Source organism: Rana temporaria, chromosome 2 (genome assembly GCF_905171775.1).
Source record: "Rana temporaria chromosome 2, aRanTem1.1, whole genome shotgun sequence".
NCBI lineage: Eukaryota > Metazoa > Chordata > Amphibia > Anura > Ranidae > Rana > Rana temporaria.
Genome location: NC_053490.1, coordinates 92,824,468 through 92,841,770, shown reverse-complemented (window position 1 = coordinate 92,841,770; position 17,303 = coordinate 92,824,468). Strand labels below are relative to the sequence as shown.

General features: G+C 44.6%; 1 protein-coding gene across 3 annotated transcripts in view; it reads right to left on the bottom strand.

The window, feature by feature from the left end:
• Positions 1 to 17,303, bottom strand: part of ZDHHC20 (zinc finger DHHC-type palmitoyltransferase 20) — a 130,395-nt gene that overhangs the window by 11,149 nt on the left and 101,943 nt on the right. For 2 of the 3 annotated variants that reach the window (XM_040340523.1, XM_040340525.1), the window contains 2 exons: positions 8,629 to 8,744; positions 5,376 to 5,451 (listed from right to left, as the gene is read on the bottom strand). In XM_040340523.1, coding sequence (XP_040196457.1) covers positions 5,411 to 5,451; positions 8,629 to 8,744 — 157 coding nt within the window. In that variant the 3' untranslated portion in view covers positions 5,376 to 5,410. The remainder of the gene's footprint in view (positions 1 to 5,375; positions 5,452 to 8,628; positions 8,745 to 17,303) is intronic. The other variant, XM_040340524.1, reaches the window with a different exon arrangement.

The following is a 17,303-nucleotide window of genomic DNA, read 5'->3' as shown; positions in this document are numbered from 1 at the left end:
TGGAGAATACGGCACTTGCTCCAGTAAGTTGCGGTGGCGTAGTGTAAATGACTTACACTACGCCAACGCGGGATCTTGGAGAATCTGGCCCAGAGAGAGTGCAAAATCAGGCTCACTTCTAACCTCAGCTTGTTCAATTAAGCCTTGGCATTAAAAGCTGAAAGGATTGTCAGACCTCGTTTCATTTTCGTTGACTAAAACATTTTAGTAGACTAAAACAATTGAGATGACTAAAATACGACTAAAACTAAAATATCATTTTAGTCAAAAGACTAAAATGGGACTAAAATGCCATTTTAGTCAAAAGACTAAAACTAAATTGAAATTTGACTTCAAAATTAACACTGGTCTGTATTGCATGTTCATACCTCAATACCATAAATAATAACATTAGATTTTTCACTCCAGCAGTATATAACGAGTTTGGAAATGGTAGAGAAAGGTTAACTAATGCATTACAATTTAATTACACCCATTCGATTTTAGTAGACTAAAATGTACTGAAGATTTTAGTCGACCGAAACGTAGGACATTTTAGTCAACTAAAATGTACTGGAGATTTAGTCGACTAAATACGAATAAAACAATTGCAGAAGACTAAAAAGGGACTAAAACTAAAATGCCATTTTAGTCCTGAAACTAAATCGAAATTTGCTCTCAAAATTAACACTGCCCACAAGTCAACAATATCCTGCTATTCCCAAGAAAAGAATTACAAGATTCTGTCCCGGTGGTAAAGGCATCCCTCACATTACACACATTTTTCCCATCCACTTCAACCTCCTGTTGGCGCATTTTTCTACAGGGACCGATCTACATGTCTGGTGGGAATGTGAGAGGATCCGCCCCTTGTGGACTCGGGTATTTGAATGTTATAATAACATTTATGAAGAAACGCCATCGCCTTCCCCAAAGACTGCCCTCCGCTCGATACTCCCTGGGTCTATAACGTCGCAGAAACTGAACCTCCTCAATTTTTTTCTCTCTCATCCCGGACACAACCTGTCCCAACTTGTTGTAGAACTTAGAATTTAGTATATCTACCTGCAGAGTTCCCCCTGACACTATTCTATATCTGGAATATGCACTGGCAATAGAGAAAGCACTTATGGTGCTGTCCCAGACAGAATGTGGTTCACCTTCCTGAGCTGCATGACTCCTGGTGCCGCCCTGCTGGTTGATATGTACCCCCCTGCAGAGGAATTTCCGGATTGGACCTACAACTGGTTTGTCCCATAATCCAGAGCAAGGTGTACTGCCAAAAGTTTTAAGATATTGATGGGCAGTATTCTCTCCTGTGCAGACCAAGTCAACTGAACTGTAGCCACCTTCAAACCAACTGGAGGTCATCTTCCAAACCCTTGAAGAATTTCACCTTTTCTAGATTCCGAACCATCAACCACCAATTTTAGCTCTGCAATACCCTGGGAATAGAACCCTCCCGGCAATCCAATGCCTGGATCTTCAAGTTTCAGAGAGAGAATGATCCTTTACAAAAGACCTGGAGTAGGACTATACATAGGGAATGTGCTTCGACCTAGATACAACTTCCTCTTGCAGAAATGTATCAAAGGAAAGCCTGGAATCAGCTGCTTCCTGAGCAAAGATTATGGAGGTATTCTGAGATTGACACCCCCTGTATCTTCAGCAAGTCCAGCACCGGGGCCAAGAGCTTATGAACCTATAGGAGCTGTGGCCAGCCCGAAGGGCAGATTCACAAAAAAAAAAAACGACTTTCCACTGCAATTGCAGAAATCTTCGATAAGCCTGGAAACAAGCTGGCACATGCGTTTACTGATGATTATGGACCCCTAAATCTACCTCTTGCAAAGAGTTCATCTCTGAACAGATCGATCCCTATCTGAAACAGAAGGATGCCCAGCTGCTTGGGATCTTAAGATAGACCCAATTTTCACAATTGGTTTTGGAATCACTTGATTGTTTTACAATAATGAGCCCATAACTTCTGCTCCAGAAGCCAATGCAAGGCTGTGGCAGACCCAGACAGTCCCAAGAGGTGTACTTAACCTACCAGGTTTCTGTCAGCTAAAAGATGGAGCGAACTAGAGGTCGACTGATATATCGGCCGATATCTGGCCTTTTTTAAGAAATTAGCATTGGCCGATTATTATGCAAATTTGTCCGATTACTGACCCAACTGTGCCCTTTTGACCCACGAGTGTTCCTCCTCCCTTCCCCACACTCCATTGGCAGAGCGGCGCTTGATGCTTGCCAGAGCCACTCAGTGTGTGAAACTGACGTATTTAACTGTATGCAGAGAGGGAGAGGAGCTGTCAGAATTCAGCGTTGATGTCGGTGGAGGGCGGGACCCAGCAGATATCAAACACCAGCCAATAGCATGGGTTCTGGGTGGGCCGCTACATGTGGCCCGCCCCTTTCTCAGGCAGCCCAATCATTGGCTGGTGTTTGATAGCTGCAGGGCCCCCCCAGGTTCCGCCCACATCCAACATCAATGCTGAATTATGACAGGTCCTCTCTCTGCATTCAGTTACATACATCAGCTTCACACAGTTATACTATATGGGCTCAGTGTGAAACCTGCCAGTGCCAACTGCCAGTGCTATCCAGTGCCACCTGCCAGAAAAAAAATCGGCTTAAAATATCGGTCACAAAAAATCGGCATCAAATATCTGCCATTGGACGGCCCGATTTCTAAATATCGGCATCGGCCAGAGAAAAACCCAAAACGGTGGACCTCTAGAGCGACCACCTCAGAGACTGCCTTAAAATCTTCTGGTCTGAGATACTCTCAAAAGGAGCCTCAGGTGCCTTCCTCACTTAGGAAGAGGAAAAGCTTACAGCCCCTGGGTATTCCTGGGCAGTCTCCCATCAAAGTACTAACCAGGTTTGATCCAAGATAAGGGGCCACAGTGGCTCAGATACTGATGCCATTGCTCCAAAAGGAGACGTAAACAACCTCTGAGGGCGGTGTACCTGCCTCACCCGACCGCCTCTCCCTTCTGGAGTCATTTAGCTGGTCTAACAGGTAAATAATGTACCGACTATATTAGCCAAAAACTAATATGCAGTTCCCCAAGGATTCAGGCCTAAAACAATGTTGGTCTACTGCTATACAACCTAGTAGGTATGCAAGCATGCCGTTACCCAGGTATGCCGTTATGTAGGTACCTAGGTATGCAAACATGCAGGTATATAAGTATTCTTGCTGTTCATGCATTTATTTATGGCGTTTAATGCAAATAAGCACATATTTATGCAGTTCAATGCAAAAAATAAAAACACATATGTACGGAGTTCAAGTTATGTAAACATGAGTTTGTAGAATATGCATTTATGCAATCATGTGCTCATGCAAACATGTTTATGCTAGTAAGCATGCATGCATATGTTTATTCAACAAGTGTTTATGCAAGTAAGCAAGCATGAGTTTATCTTAAAACATGCGTCTATGCAAACATGCAACATGCGTCTATGCAAACATGCAACATGCATCTATGCAACACGCAACATGCATCTATGCAACACGCAACATGCATCTATGCAACACGCAACATGCATCTATGCAACACGCAACATGCATCTATGCAACACGCAACATGCATCTATGCAACACACAACATGTATCTATGCAACACGCACCTATGCAAACCGCCAACACGCACCTATGCAACATGCACCTATGCAAACATCACGTCATCGTCACTCCGGCCAGTCACAGAGCCAGAGCGGCGATACAAGGAAGACGCTCTGAGGGGATATGGTGCCAGCGGCGGAGGGGAACAAGGAGCGCTTCGATCTCAGGTAAGTGCCACATAATGAGCTAGTATGCTATGCATGCTAGCTCATTATGCCTTTTTCTTGCAGGGTTTATTTTTTACAGGAATTTTTTTGGGGGGTTTACTTCCTCTTTAAGCCAGTTTGCAAGCATGCACCTGCCCAACTGCACCAGGCCCCATACTAGTTTTGCAGGATTAGCCAAGCACATATGCATTTAAATGCGGCCTCTATGCTGATTCAGAACAGCAAAAAAAATAAATAAATAAGCCCCTGCAGATCAAACACACATGATACTGGACACACAACTCTTTAAAGTGCACTGATGCTCTTACAGGGGTGCATTGTATTGACAAACATGCCCCCCGGATTAAGCAGTAAGTATACAAGAATATCTTTATGCAGTCTATAATTATGACTTATCTGGTCACATAGCTCTCCCATAGGAAGTACTCATTATGTAGCCATGGGCTGAGGTCATGTCTCAGAGGCCTTGCTGATCCTTCAGCCCACATGATCCACCAAAAAATGGCCGCCCTTCTACTTCCTGTTTATACAGAAGTAGGCCATATTAAGCGGACCTGTGCCCTTTAGTGGCTGGAGGAGAAACTGCAGCCTAATACTCCTGAGAAGTACACAGAGCATGACCAACAGCACGCTGCCCCCCAGTGGCCACCGGGAGAAAAAACAGACAGTCAGATCTTTCTTTTTTACAAGGAACTGCAACATGCAGACACCATTGTTGCCGCAGGACTCTAACAGGAGTGCAACCGTCATCCATCATGACGGCCTCTGTCATAAAAGACCTTCAGGGACTGGGTCCCCTTTAATCTGGGGGCCACTCCCCTAGACCTGTAAAGCACCCTGCAGGAGAACACCTTGGTGAGAACAAACACTGAACAGGGTTCCATTACGCAGGGTCCAGCACCTTAAGCCTGCATTACATGCAAACCTCTAGGAATCTTCTCTCCTATCCAATTAGGCTTGGGTACCATCCATTTTATCTGACAGCTCTTTCGAATGGATCTGAATGAAGTCCATGATTCTAAATAGAACCGTCCAGACCTTCGAGTATGCTCCCAGAGCACATGTATCACATCAGTGATCACCACCTTACAGACACTGGCAAAAATACGAGGTACGTTCTGTGTAGGAGGGGTTATATAGGGGAGGACTTCCGGTTTGAGTGTTCTGATTGATTTACAAGTGTCCATTCACCTATAGTTGGCGTATAACCCAAATAGTTATAGTCCTAATAACCAGCTCTGTGTCCTGTGATGTACGATAAAGAAAGAGGATTTACCCAGATCTAAACCATGCTGATACTTCCGCTGTATTGAATAGCTAGCTACACAGATCTCAAACTGGAACCTTTACTTTTTTTTGTTCCTATGACATTTTTTTTTCTCTCTTAACCACTATTATATCTAGTAGTTTACCATTTCTAATTGTAATAATCCTATACCAATAAGCACCACTTCATCTATGAAACTGTAACTTTGTAAATTTAACAGGTCTTAGACATTGGGATTGTTGAATCCCCTAATACATACAGGATTTGTAATATTCTTTATTTTTTACTATAATAAAAATGTAAAATTAAAAAAAAAATCTGTTACCTCTTACCCAGTTTGAGGACTGGCTGCAGCAACGATCAGCTCTCCACACACACGGATACATGGCTCCTAGTTTCTTCTAAAGAACAGACACAGGAAAACATTTAAAAAAAAATCACCAATACACTACAGAAACCAGACACTCGCTGCAATTATGTATGAATTATATTACAAAACAGTATGTCACCATTGTCAGACCCTAACAAAATCCTGGGAAGGCATCATACACATATCAACTATATTTTGCCTTCCTTAGGATTCTGGGAAATAAATTTGTGAGAAAGAAGATATGGATGAATCTTCCTACCAATCTACCACCTATTAATAATTGTAGCTTTCAAGCAATTCTGAACTTTAACTGAATTTATTGTAAAGAATATCAGATTTGTTAAATGCATTTCTGTGGTTTTAGGAAATTATGTCTGATTCAGTGTGAAGGGTCGTACCAGCGCTTGTTGTCAACCATTGGTACCACTGTCCTCCAGTCCAGGTCCCAATACCTGGATACTTTAATATAGGGGAAACTGTCAAAACAAATCCTGTGCAGTAATTAGGCAATACATAACACGGGCCATGTATGAAGTCTGGAGAAAGACAAAGCACTTATGTAATAAAAGCAGAGCACATGTGAAGAGTACAGCCTGGAACCTTGATCAGTTTTCAGTAATCTCACTTTAGTAAACTGAAATCTGGTTATAGGATATTACATTTTGTACTGGTTGTTAAGTAGGGCTCGTGGTGTTTGTCTAGCTTATATTAACTAGATTTAAAGTGTTATTTTGAAGTAGAAAATTACAGGAATGTTTTTCATTCCTCCAGCCTATATGCACAAATCCTATTATTGTCTTTCAGTAAATCCAATTAATCTGGCACAGCCAGCATGCCTATATTTAAAGGGAATCTCTCATCATGTTAAAGTGACTGTAAAGTCTTGTTTTTTTTCTTTTAAAATAACAAGCATGTTATACTTACCTGCTCAGTGCAGTGGATTTGCACAGAGCAGCCCGGATCCTCCTCCTCTTGGGTCCCTCCTCTGTGCTCTTGGCCCCCTCCCTCTGGTCAAGTGCCCCCACAGCAAGCAGCTTGCTATGGGGGCACCCGAGCCCAGTCACAGCTCCCTGTGTCCATTCAGACATGGAGCCATGACCTGGCCCTGCCCCCTCTCTCTCCTAAGTGGCTAACTGACTTTGATTGACAGCAGCGGGAGCCAATGGCACCACTGCTGTGTCTCAGCCAGTCAGGAAGGAGAGTCTTGGACGCCAGAGGCACTCATTGACATCAATGGACAGAGATGGGAATCAGATAAGTATTAGGTGGTGCTGGGGTGGCTGCTGCCAGGGCGATCCACCCTATAGGCTCACTATGCAAGCCGCTTAGGGCCCCCGTAAAGCTGCAGGGGGCCCCCCAAATTACTAGAGGTCCTGCCTGGTGAGAAGTCATTTTCTGCCCCTCACCCCGCTTCTCAACTCGCTGGCTGCATGGGAGAAGAGGTAAGAAGTCAGCACCCCCACCTTCTCACTTTAATGTAAGATGTCAGTTCCGATAGCAGAACACCCCCTCCCCCTGCTTCTCAACTTTAATATTTAATGTGACATGTCACTGTCGGCAGTGCCCCCCCCCCCCCCCACTTCTCAACAACTTTTAATGTGACATGTCATTTTCGGGCAGCCCCCCCCCCCTCCGTGTCATTTTGCTTAGGGCCCCAGGGAGGTCAGGATCGGCACTGGCTGCTGCACACGGAAGGCTTTTCATCTTAATGCATACATAGAATGCATTAAGAATAAAAAAAAATTCTGACGTAACAACCACTGGAAAAGCCATTTGAACAGTCTTTGATGGAAGTAGCAATTGCACTACTATGGAACTAAACAGTCTAGTTCTGGGCAGTGAAGCAGTTCTTCAACTATGCTGGAGAGCTGACTGCCTTGGAACCAGTATACAGCACTCAAAGGTAACCAGTCATGGAAAAATAGACCTGGACTGTCACTGCCAACCTACATGCTGATGCTCTGGCTAAACTATTTAGAGTGTGGCCAATAATAAGTATGGAAACAGAGTTCTGATTTCAATGAAAGAATAAGAACTTATGGCTGAATCACACCAGCTTCTGCACTGCAGCTCAGTGGTATGCAGTGCGACCCTCCTGAGATCAACACAGTGATGATACACTGAGTTTGATGAATCACACCACCCCCCCCCCTTTTTCTTTTAAGAACTTTATTGAGATGCCACACAGACATCTTATAAAGTTCAACTTAAGGTTAGCAGTGTGAGACAGTGAATTTCCTGCATGCAGTGTTTTCTTTCAGCCCATTATGCCCACACACCACTGCAATGCGGTGCATTTTGCATTGTCCATGTGGTGGGACTACACTTGACTAGCTGCCCAAAATTGGTGGGACTGCGCTGAAATAGCCGCACAACGCAGTCGCACCGCATCTGGTGGGAAGTAGCCCTTAGGCTGAAGGTTCAAAAGGAGAACCAGACAACACTAATGTGCGTTTAAAAAAAAAGAAAAAAACAACTCTGGTTGAACTGGAAGTAACCAGCAGATGCTTTTCTTCCTGAGTTGAACGTCTCGTGTCTAACATGAACTGCTGGTAACGCTGATCTTTGTATATTTGTACACTTACATCAATTCCAAACCTGGAACCTTGGATATTGTTACTTTAAGAAGTTGGAAATTTCAATAAAAGGTAAACGGAATTACGCTATGTGGAGTTTATTTACCATTAATCCGAGTACCTGCAGAGGAGTAATGCGGTTGTGATCAACTCAGAATGTGGATGACGTTTATCTAACCATTTCAAGGCTTGAATTATGCTTATATCTGTTGAGTGAGAACCCCTGAGGGGAGTGTGATACACGGTTTGAGGATCTTGGTGTGAGGTCATTCACCCTTTTCTCACCCTTTTCTCATGTGCTTAAAATCATGGTCATATTAGGAGACGACAGTAGCGCTGCTTTAGTATTTATAGGTGCTTATACAAGTGCCTGTGGACTTTATACCACCTGTTTATACAATTTTATTATTATAAGCAGTTGCTGATTAATGAACTGTATGTGATTTATATTTATGTGGATTATCAACATTTAAGCTCCATAGTGCCGAGATAGTGGAAGCAGGCTCGTTTTTCACTGTTTTTATATATACATGTAACAAATATAATTTGTTAAAAAAAATATCCGTTTTGAGATATGTTGACTGATTATTATCGAACATCCCCCAAATTAAAAAACTGGCTTCCCAGTTCACCTTTTTGTGTGTGATCTTCTCCAGCGCTCCCGTCAGCCCAATGAGTGTCACTTCCCAAGAGCCTGTTCTGCGACTCACTCAGCGGCCTGGCTGGAAAAGGTTGACTTGGCCCTGCACTGCAAATTAAACAGAAAATATATGTAGATTTAGATTCATAAAACAATTAAACATACGTCAATGCAATGGTAAAGTCCATATAAGGCTCAATTCATGCCCATACGACATTTGTTGGCATTAAGGACAAACTCTGAGTCTAACACCAAAACGTTTCACTTCAGGAGTTGATCATCGGAAACATTTCCAACATGTCCCTTCAACAGAAGGTGATTAAATAATCGACTTCTACCGAGCACATGAGGCCACACACTGATTAAATTTTATCTGGTCTCTGCTGGACTGGTTGAATTTTATTCTGTGTATGGCCAGCTTAAAGCAGAATGTCACCAAAAACAGCAAGTTACACTAGTTTTGATAGATACCCATTCCCACTTTCACTTGGATTGCCTTCTCTGCCCATGGCCCTTTGGGAGACATCACAGGTCCCAGAATGCTGTGGGACCATTCACAAACTGCAGCGCGGCTTGAGCATATAATAGTGAGCAGCAGGCTGTGAAGCTGCAAGGAGTCACAGCCGGCTGGTCACAGTTAAAATGCTGGCATCAGTGACCAAAGACCAGTGAAGAAACCTGCTTGGGTGAGCACATCGCTGGATCCCTGGGCGGGTGAGTGTCTTTTGATTAAAAGTCAGCAGATACCATTTTTGTAGCTGCAGACTTTTACATTTTGACATACCTGACTCTTCTTTAAGTCTAGGGGGTAGAGGAAAAAGCTGTATTACCTACCTTACTTCTCACTCCAGCAGGTGTTGGCGCTTATAAATTATATACGTTCCAATTTAGATAGCATAATTTAGAAAGAAATACATTTCTGCTCATCTTTTTACTTACAATCCTACCTAGCTTTCCCCTTCAATGCAATGGTAATAGTATCATTGCAATGGTAAGGAGGAAACTGATGAGTTATGTTTACCATAACTGACCCTGTCTTTACTGTGCTGGCAGATCTTCTCTATTAGCTGTAAACTAGATGCCTGTCCTAACAAACAACAATCTTAAGGCTTGGGTGGCACATTGTATGTAAATGTACATAAAAAAAAAAAAAGAGATTTTTAATACAGCTTACCTGTAAAATCTTTTTCTTGGAGTACATCACGGGACACAGAGCGGCATTCATTACTATATGGGTTATATGGAGTACCTTCAGGTGTAGACACTGGCAATCTCAAACAGGAAATGCCCCTCCCTATATAACCCCCTCCCATAGGAGGAGTACCTCAGTTTTGTAGCAAGCAGTATGCCTCCCAAAATGGTCCTCAAAAAAGAGGGGTGGGAGCTCTGTGTCCCGTGATGTACTCCAAGAAAAAGATTTTACAGGTAAGCTGTATTAAAAATCTCTTTTTCTTTATCGTTACATCACGGGACACAGAGCGGCATTCATTACTATATGGGATGTCCCAAAGCAATGCTTACAATGAGGGGAGGGAGAACATCTCCAAGACAAAAGGATTTAATTTAGAGATATACTCAAATCATAATAAATCCAACTTAGTTGAGAAAAATAAAATTTTTAAATTTAACTCGAACAAGAGGAGCCCCCGGAATCCGAGGGTCTCAAACTGCAGCCTGCAGCACTGCCTGCCCGAAGGCAGTATCAGTATTCCTTCTTACGTCCAACTTGTAGAATTTTGTAAACGTGTGGACAGAAGACCAGGTTGCCGCCTTGCAAACTTGAGCCATAGAGATCTGGTGGTGTGCTGCCCAGGAGGCGCCCATGGCTCTAGTAGAATGAGCCTTTAATGATACTGGAGGAGGCAACCCTTTCAAGCCGTAGGCCTGAGTGATTAATTGCTTAATCCACCTAGAAATGGTGGACTTTGCAGCTGCCTGCCCCTTCTTGGGCCCATCCGGTAGAATGAACAGCACATCTGTCTTCCGGATCTTCTTTGTAGCTTTAAGATAGGCCTTCATGGCCCTAACAATATCCAAGGTATGCAGCAACCCTTCCTTTCTGGAAGTAGGTTTAGGGAAGAAGGATGGTAATACCAAATCCTGGTTCAAATGAAAACTGGATATGACCTTCGGAAGGAAGGAAGGATGAGGGCGGAGAACGACCCTGTCCTTATGAAAAACAAGATATGGTTCCTTACAGGATAAGGCTGCCAGCTCCGAAACTCTTCTTGCGGAAACTATGGCAACCAAAAATACTAACTTCCTTGTCAGTAGAACCAAAGGAATATCAGCCAACGGCTCAAACGGTTGTTTCTGTAAACTTGACAGAACAAGATTTAAATCCCACGGACAAAGCGGGGATTTAACTGGAGGTCTAATACGTAAGACCCCTTGAAGGAAGGTCTTAACCAGCGAGTGGGTGGCCAGCGGCCGCTGAAACCACACTGACAGAGCAGAAATCTGTCCTTTGATTGTGCTTAATGCCAATCCTTTATCCACTCCTAGCTGGAGAAAACTTAATACTCTATCGATGGTAAATTTGCGAGAAAGCCATCGCTTGGACTCACACCAGCCTACATAGGCCTTCCAGACCCTGTAATAAATCACCCTAGAGACCGGTTTCCTGGCTCTGATTAGGGTAGAGATTACTTTCTGAGACAGACCTCTACCCCTGAGAATCAGGGATTCAGCTTCCAGGCCGTCAAATTTAGATGCCGTAAGGCAGGGTGGAGGATCGGACCTTGCGATAGCAGGTCTGGCCGTAGAGGAAGAGTCCAAGGGTCTCCCACTACCATCCTTAAGATTAGTGAGTACCATGCCCTTCTGGGCCATGCTGGAGCTACCAGGATGACTGGTATGTGCTCCACCCGGATCCTGCGCAGCAGGCGGGGTAGTAACTGGAGCGGGGGAAACGCATAAAGAAGTTTGAACTGATGCCAAGGGCAAACCAACGCATCGGTTCCGCAGGCCATCGGATCCCTTGAGCGGGACATGAACCTGTCTAGTTTCTTGTTGAGTCTCGATGCCATGATATCCACGTCCGGCACTCCCCATCTTTGGCAGAGTGCTTGAAAGACTAGTGGATGCAGAGACCATTCCCCCGGCCATAGAGTCTGGCGGCTTAAGAAGTCCGCCTGAAAGTTGTCCACTCCTGGAATGAATATTGCCGATATGCAGGGCACATGAGCCTCTGCCCATAGAAGAATCAAGCTCACCTCTCTCTGAGCGGCTTGACTCCTGGTTCCCCCTTGGTGATTTATGTGTGCCACGGCCGTGGCATTGTCTGATTGAATTCTCACCGGGAACCCCTGCAATTTTGACGTCCAAGCCCTGAGGGCTAGTCGAGCAGCTCTGAGCTCCAAGATGTTGATGGGCAACTGCTTCTCTGGCTTTGCCCAAGTACCTTGGCGAGTGCAACCATCCAAAATTGCTCCCCAGCCCGTCAGGCTGGCGTCTGTGGTCACTATCTTCCAAGCCACTGGGCTGAAAGACCTCCCCTTCAGTAGATTCTGAGGGTCTAACCACCAACACAGACTTTGTCGGACTCTTGATGAGAGCGGCAACGGGATATCCAAGGCCTGTGGCCTTCTGCTCCATGCTGACAGGATGGCTGCCTGTAGGATGCGAGTGTGGCTCTGGGCGTATGGTACCGCCTCGAATGTGGCCACCATCTTGCCTAGTAACCTCATACATAGGCGAATAGTCGGTTCTTTCTTGCTTAGAACCAGTAGGATTAATTCCTTGATGGCTTTTACCTTCCTCAGAGGTAGGAACACTCCTTGTTGTTCTGTGTCTAATCTCATGCCGAGATATTCCAACTGCTTTGTGGGCTGGAAAGCTGACTTTTCTCGATTTAGGACCCAGCCGAACCTCTCGAGGTATTGGACCGTGAGGGCCACTGCTCGCTCCAAGCCGGGAGACGAGTGATCTATGACTAGGAGGTCGTCCAGGTATGCTAGGATCGTGACCCCTTGGATCCTTAGTTTGGCTAGGATTGGAGCTAGGACCTTCGTGAACACCCGGGGGGCCGTAGCCAACCCGAAGGGAAGCGCCACGAATTGGAAGTGACGCGAAGCCACCATGAAGCGTAGATATCTTTGATGTGGCTGATAAATTGGAACATGAAGGTAGGCATCCTTTATGTCTATGGACGCCATGAAGTCGTCCTTCTGGAGTGTGGCAGCTGCTGACCGCACGGATTCCATCCGAAATGAGCGGATCTTTAGATATGCATTTACCATCTTTAGGTCCAAAATTGGCCTGACATCTCCATTGGATTTTGGGATGATGAATAGGTTGGAGTAGAAACCCAGCCCCTGTTCCAGGACTGGTACCTCTACTATTACTTCCTGGGAAAGTAGATGATCTAATGCCGATCTTAATGCGGCTCCCTTTTCCGGATCGTTTGGAATCCTCGACTTCTGGAAATGAGGAGGAGGAAACCTTAGGAAATCTAATTTGTAGCCTGTGGCCACGGAAGACCGTACCCACTCGTCGGGAATGCTGGCTTCCCAAATCTCTGAAAAGAGTCGCAGCCTTCCCCCCACCTTCGTGGGTGGGGGCGCCCCTTCATAAGGTTGGCTTGGGGGCTGGTTTTGCTGGTTTGCGAAACCACTGCCTTTTGCCTCTAACAGCCTGTCCTTGTGATCTGCTGTTGAAGCCGAAGTTTGCTTTTGCAGGAGGCCGTCGATACTGCTTGGCATTAGAGGGCCCCTGCCCAGGGGAATACTGTCGTTTAAACGCAGGTCCCTGAACCTTCTTCTTAGTTGGCAAGAGAGTACTCTTGCCGTTTGAAATGGTCTGAATGTATTTATCTAGGTCTTCTCCGAAGAGTCGTCCTCCATGGAAGGGGAACCCTACCAGGAGCTTCTTGCATGGGGGCTCAGCCTCCCAGCTTTTTAACCATAAGAGTCTTCTCATATGGATAAGGGATAACGATAAACGTGACGCTTGCTGGATAGAATCCTTGATTGCGTCTACCGTAAAACATATGGCCTTAGGGACATCCGAAAATTTTTCTGCCTGCTGGGCCGGAATAAGTTTAAGCATCTGCTTAAATTGATCCGATAATGCTTGAGCGACCCCAATCGCAGCCACAGCTGGCTGTACTACTGCCCCTGCAGTAGTGAAGGAGTTCTTAAGTAGTGCTTCCAAGCGCTTATCAACTGGATCCTTGAACACCTGTATGTTTTCTACAGGGCATGTTAACGATCTGTTAACACATGAGATGGCTGCGTCCACTGCAGGAGTAGCCCATCTTTTGGAAAAATTTTCTTCCATAGGATATAGGACAGAGAACCTTTTAGGTGGTAAGAAGATCTTATCTGGCTTGTTCCAATCTTGGAACAAAATTCCCTCTAATAGAGGATGGATCGGAAACACAGCATTGCTTTGAGGCGCCCTCAGTGAGCCCAAAGCTGAAACCGTCGATACCTGGAGATCTGGTACTGGCAAGTTGAATGTCCTATGGACCAAGTCCGACAATCCTTGAATCCACCAGCTCTCCCTCAGGGAGACTGCCCCAGACTCCTCTGTATCCGGGTCTTCGATCCCTGAACCTACTTGGTCCGTGTCCAAGAGGTCGTCCAATTCCCCTGAGGAAAGGACCTCCTCTTCTGAGGGTCCGCGCTCGGGCGACGGAGATCTATTCCGCTTACTGCCCCGCATAGCTGCGGATATCATTTTTCCCATGCTTTTCTGCATCTCTTTTAAAGAGGTGAGTAATACCTCCTCCGTGACCATCTTAGGGTTGGACTGACCCGCGTCAGCTCCAGCCCCAGATCCCGATGGCCCCAAGGCTCCCTGTAGGGAAAACAGCGGCATACCATGGTACAATACCGAGGTACACCTGCTACCTATTGGTATTTGGAACTATAAAAGTTAATTGTCCAAACACCTGTTTGGGGGATAAAAAAATGCTTCCTCTCCCCTAGATGACTTTTTTTTTTTTTTTTTTTTTTTTTCGTTTTTGTTTCAAATCCAGGAAAGAAAAAACATTCTGTCCCCCTGAGTAGTATTGCAAAGAAAAACTATGAGATGGAAAAGAAACAGCCTATTTCTAGGCTTGACAAAACAGTCCTCTGAAGACTGCAATATCCTTTCTGGCCACTGTGTGTCCTCGGCGCCCCGTGCTGCCGCTCTGGTCTTTCTCCTCAGTTCCAAAGTATTGATGGAACAAACAAGGAAGGGCCGCCCCTTCCTTTAAGCCACTGACCCGCCCTTCCCCCCCAGCAACCTCAAACAGGAAATGCCCCTCCCGACAGGGGGAGGGGGGGGGGGATTTTGGGAGGAAGGGACCTCTCTGTTCCAGCAAACTGCAGCCTGCAACCATGAGGAGGTCAGCGTTTTGCCTGCTTGCAGGCTCTGAGGAGGAAGACTGAATGGAGCATCGCCTGGAGGCCTGCAGGTAAGCAAAGCTCTCTGACACACACATATATTTTTATATAACACAGGCCCCACTCAATGCTTTTCCAACACTACAAGGGAGGTCACATCTTATGGGGAATAATACATAGAGAGCCATCCTATCTTTATGATATGTGACTAGTTTGCCAGATGCAGTGCATAACTTTAGGCATGTCCCCTGTGACCCCCCAGAAAAAAACCTGCTAAGAACCAAGTTCCGCAAGTTTTCCCCTCACTTACCTGCTCCATGCCGCAGGACTTTGCCAAGCAAGAGGCCCAATCTTCCCCCATCTCCGTGGGGATGTCTAGACCTTCAGGCCCTGGGTTCCTATGAAGGATCCACTGTCCTGGGCCCATATAGCACCCTGGCAACAGAAAACTTTAGGTACCCAAAGGTTTCTAAGTTCTGGGCCCAGGGTCCAGCTCTCTAAAAAGAAAAGCATTATGGGCTATACCCCAAGGGTTTGGGGTCCGGTTACTGACCACTTTAGCGCTGAGGCTTTTTTGGACAGAACCGGTAGCTCACCTAATCCCAAGGATGCGGAGGCAAGCTAAACCATGACTAACACCTAAGACACTGGCGTAAAAACTGAGGTACTCCTCCTATGGGAGGGGGTTATATAGGGAGGGGCATTTCCTGTTTGAGATTGCCAGTGTCTACACCTGAAGGTACTCCATATAACCCATATAGTAATGAATGCCGCTCTGTGTCCCGTGATGTAACGATCAAGAAAGTGGCTAGAAGGAAGTTACCCATGACATGTATAATATGTTTTATTCACTGTGCTGCTGGTATTCGTTATATGTCCAGTTTGCATCATTGCCTGCTTTTGACTATGAAAAAATGAACTTTTGATTTTGGCTATGGAAGCTGATCTGCTCTAGAACTGATGTGTTTTAGTGGGATTTATTAAATACGATTGCAAAAGGTGGAAATATATTTTAAAGCAGCCCATGCACTAAAAGGTATTCTCATTACATCAGGCCTCCTATTCCTATATTGCATAGCTATTGAGAAAAGTTAAACATGTACAAATCTTACATCTACTTCCACTCTGTTGAGGGTGACTCTACGATCCTTCAATCAAGAACCTGGGAACACTGAAAATCCCAAATCTCATGAAAATATCTTCCTGTGTTGTACAAAGGAATCATCTCACTAAATTTGGGACCCTGCATTAAACCTGTCCATTGTTGTGTACAAAAAGGTGGGAAGACTTTATACTGTATATATGTGCCAGAGTGCCATTTAGAATCACAGCCATTTCCCCAACAAGAACAGTGAGCATAGTAGTAACATCTCTAAATTCAAATCTTGCAAGACTAAGTCAGAAAAAGCAGTAACTTGGATTATTTCACATTGCAGATTTACCACTATTGGGCTCAAGCCATAGAAGTGCCTAGACACAAAACATGCACATGAAGTTCGAGCCTCAAGACTTTACGGGGAAGCCGGACCTCTCTGTTTCTGTGGTGTTCATCACCGTCTAAGTGTGTAGAAACATGTTGAGAACCCAAGAATTGGCATATTGAGCATTCCACATCTGACATTTCCTATCAATCAACCTTGACCACTGGGGTCCTGGAGTTCCCCCCGCGCATAAGGAGACTTATTATGCACATTTGACCATACTGTATGATGGTCCATATGAACCGGTAAGAGGCCTGAGCACTTGGTGTCAACCTGGTGGTGGAAGCATAGTGAATTCATGGATGTGGGGATAACCTGTCCTCCCCCTTCTTTTGAACTTTTTGTGGTGTATATATATATATATATATATATATATATATATATATATATATATATATATACACACACACACACACACACACACACACACACACACACACACACACACACACACACACACACTCTATATATTTTTACCTAGCTCTTTTCTCTATGGGGTTTGATGGACTTTTGGACTATATATATATATATATATATATATATATATATATATATACACACACACACACACACACACACACACACACACACACACACACACTCTATATATTTTTACCTAGCTCTTTTCTCTATGGGGTTTGATGGACTTTTGGTTTATTCAGTGAAGTTTTTTAACTCACTTTTTCACTTTATAAGTTTGATAATATGTTTATTGACTTATGCAAAATGTTATCTATGTTTTCACAACACTGATTTTTATTTATTAGCGCTGCTTTATACATTTATTAGAAAACATGCACTGCTGTTTCAATTGGGGTTTAAGACAAAATTAAGCTTTTTCAGTGTATTGT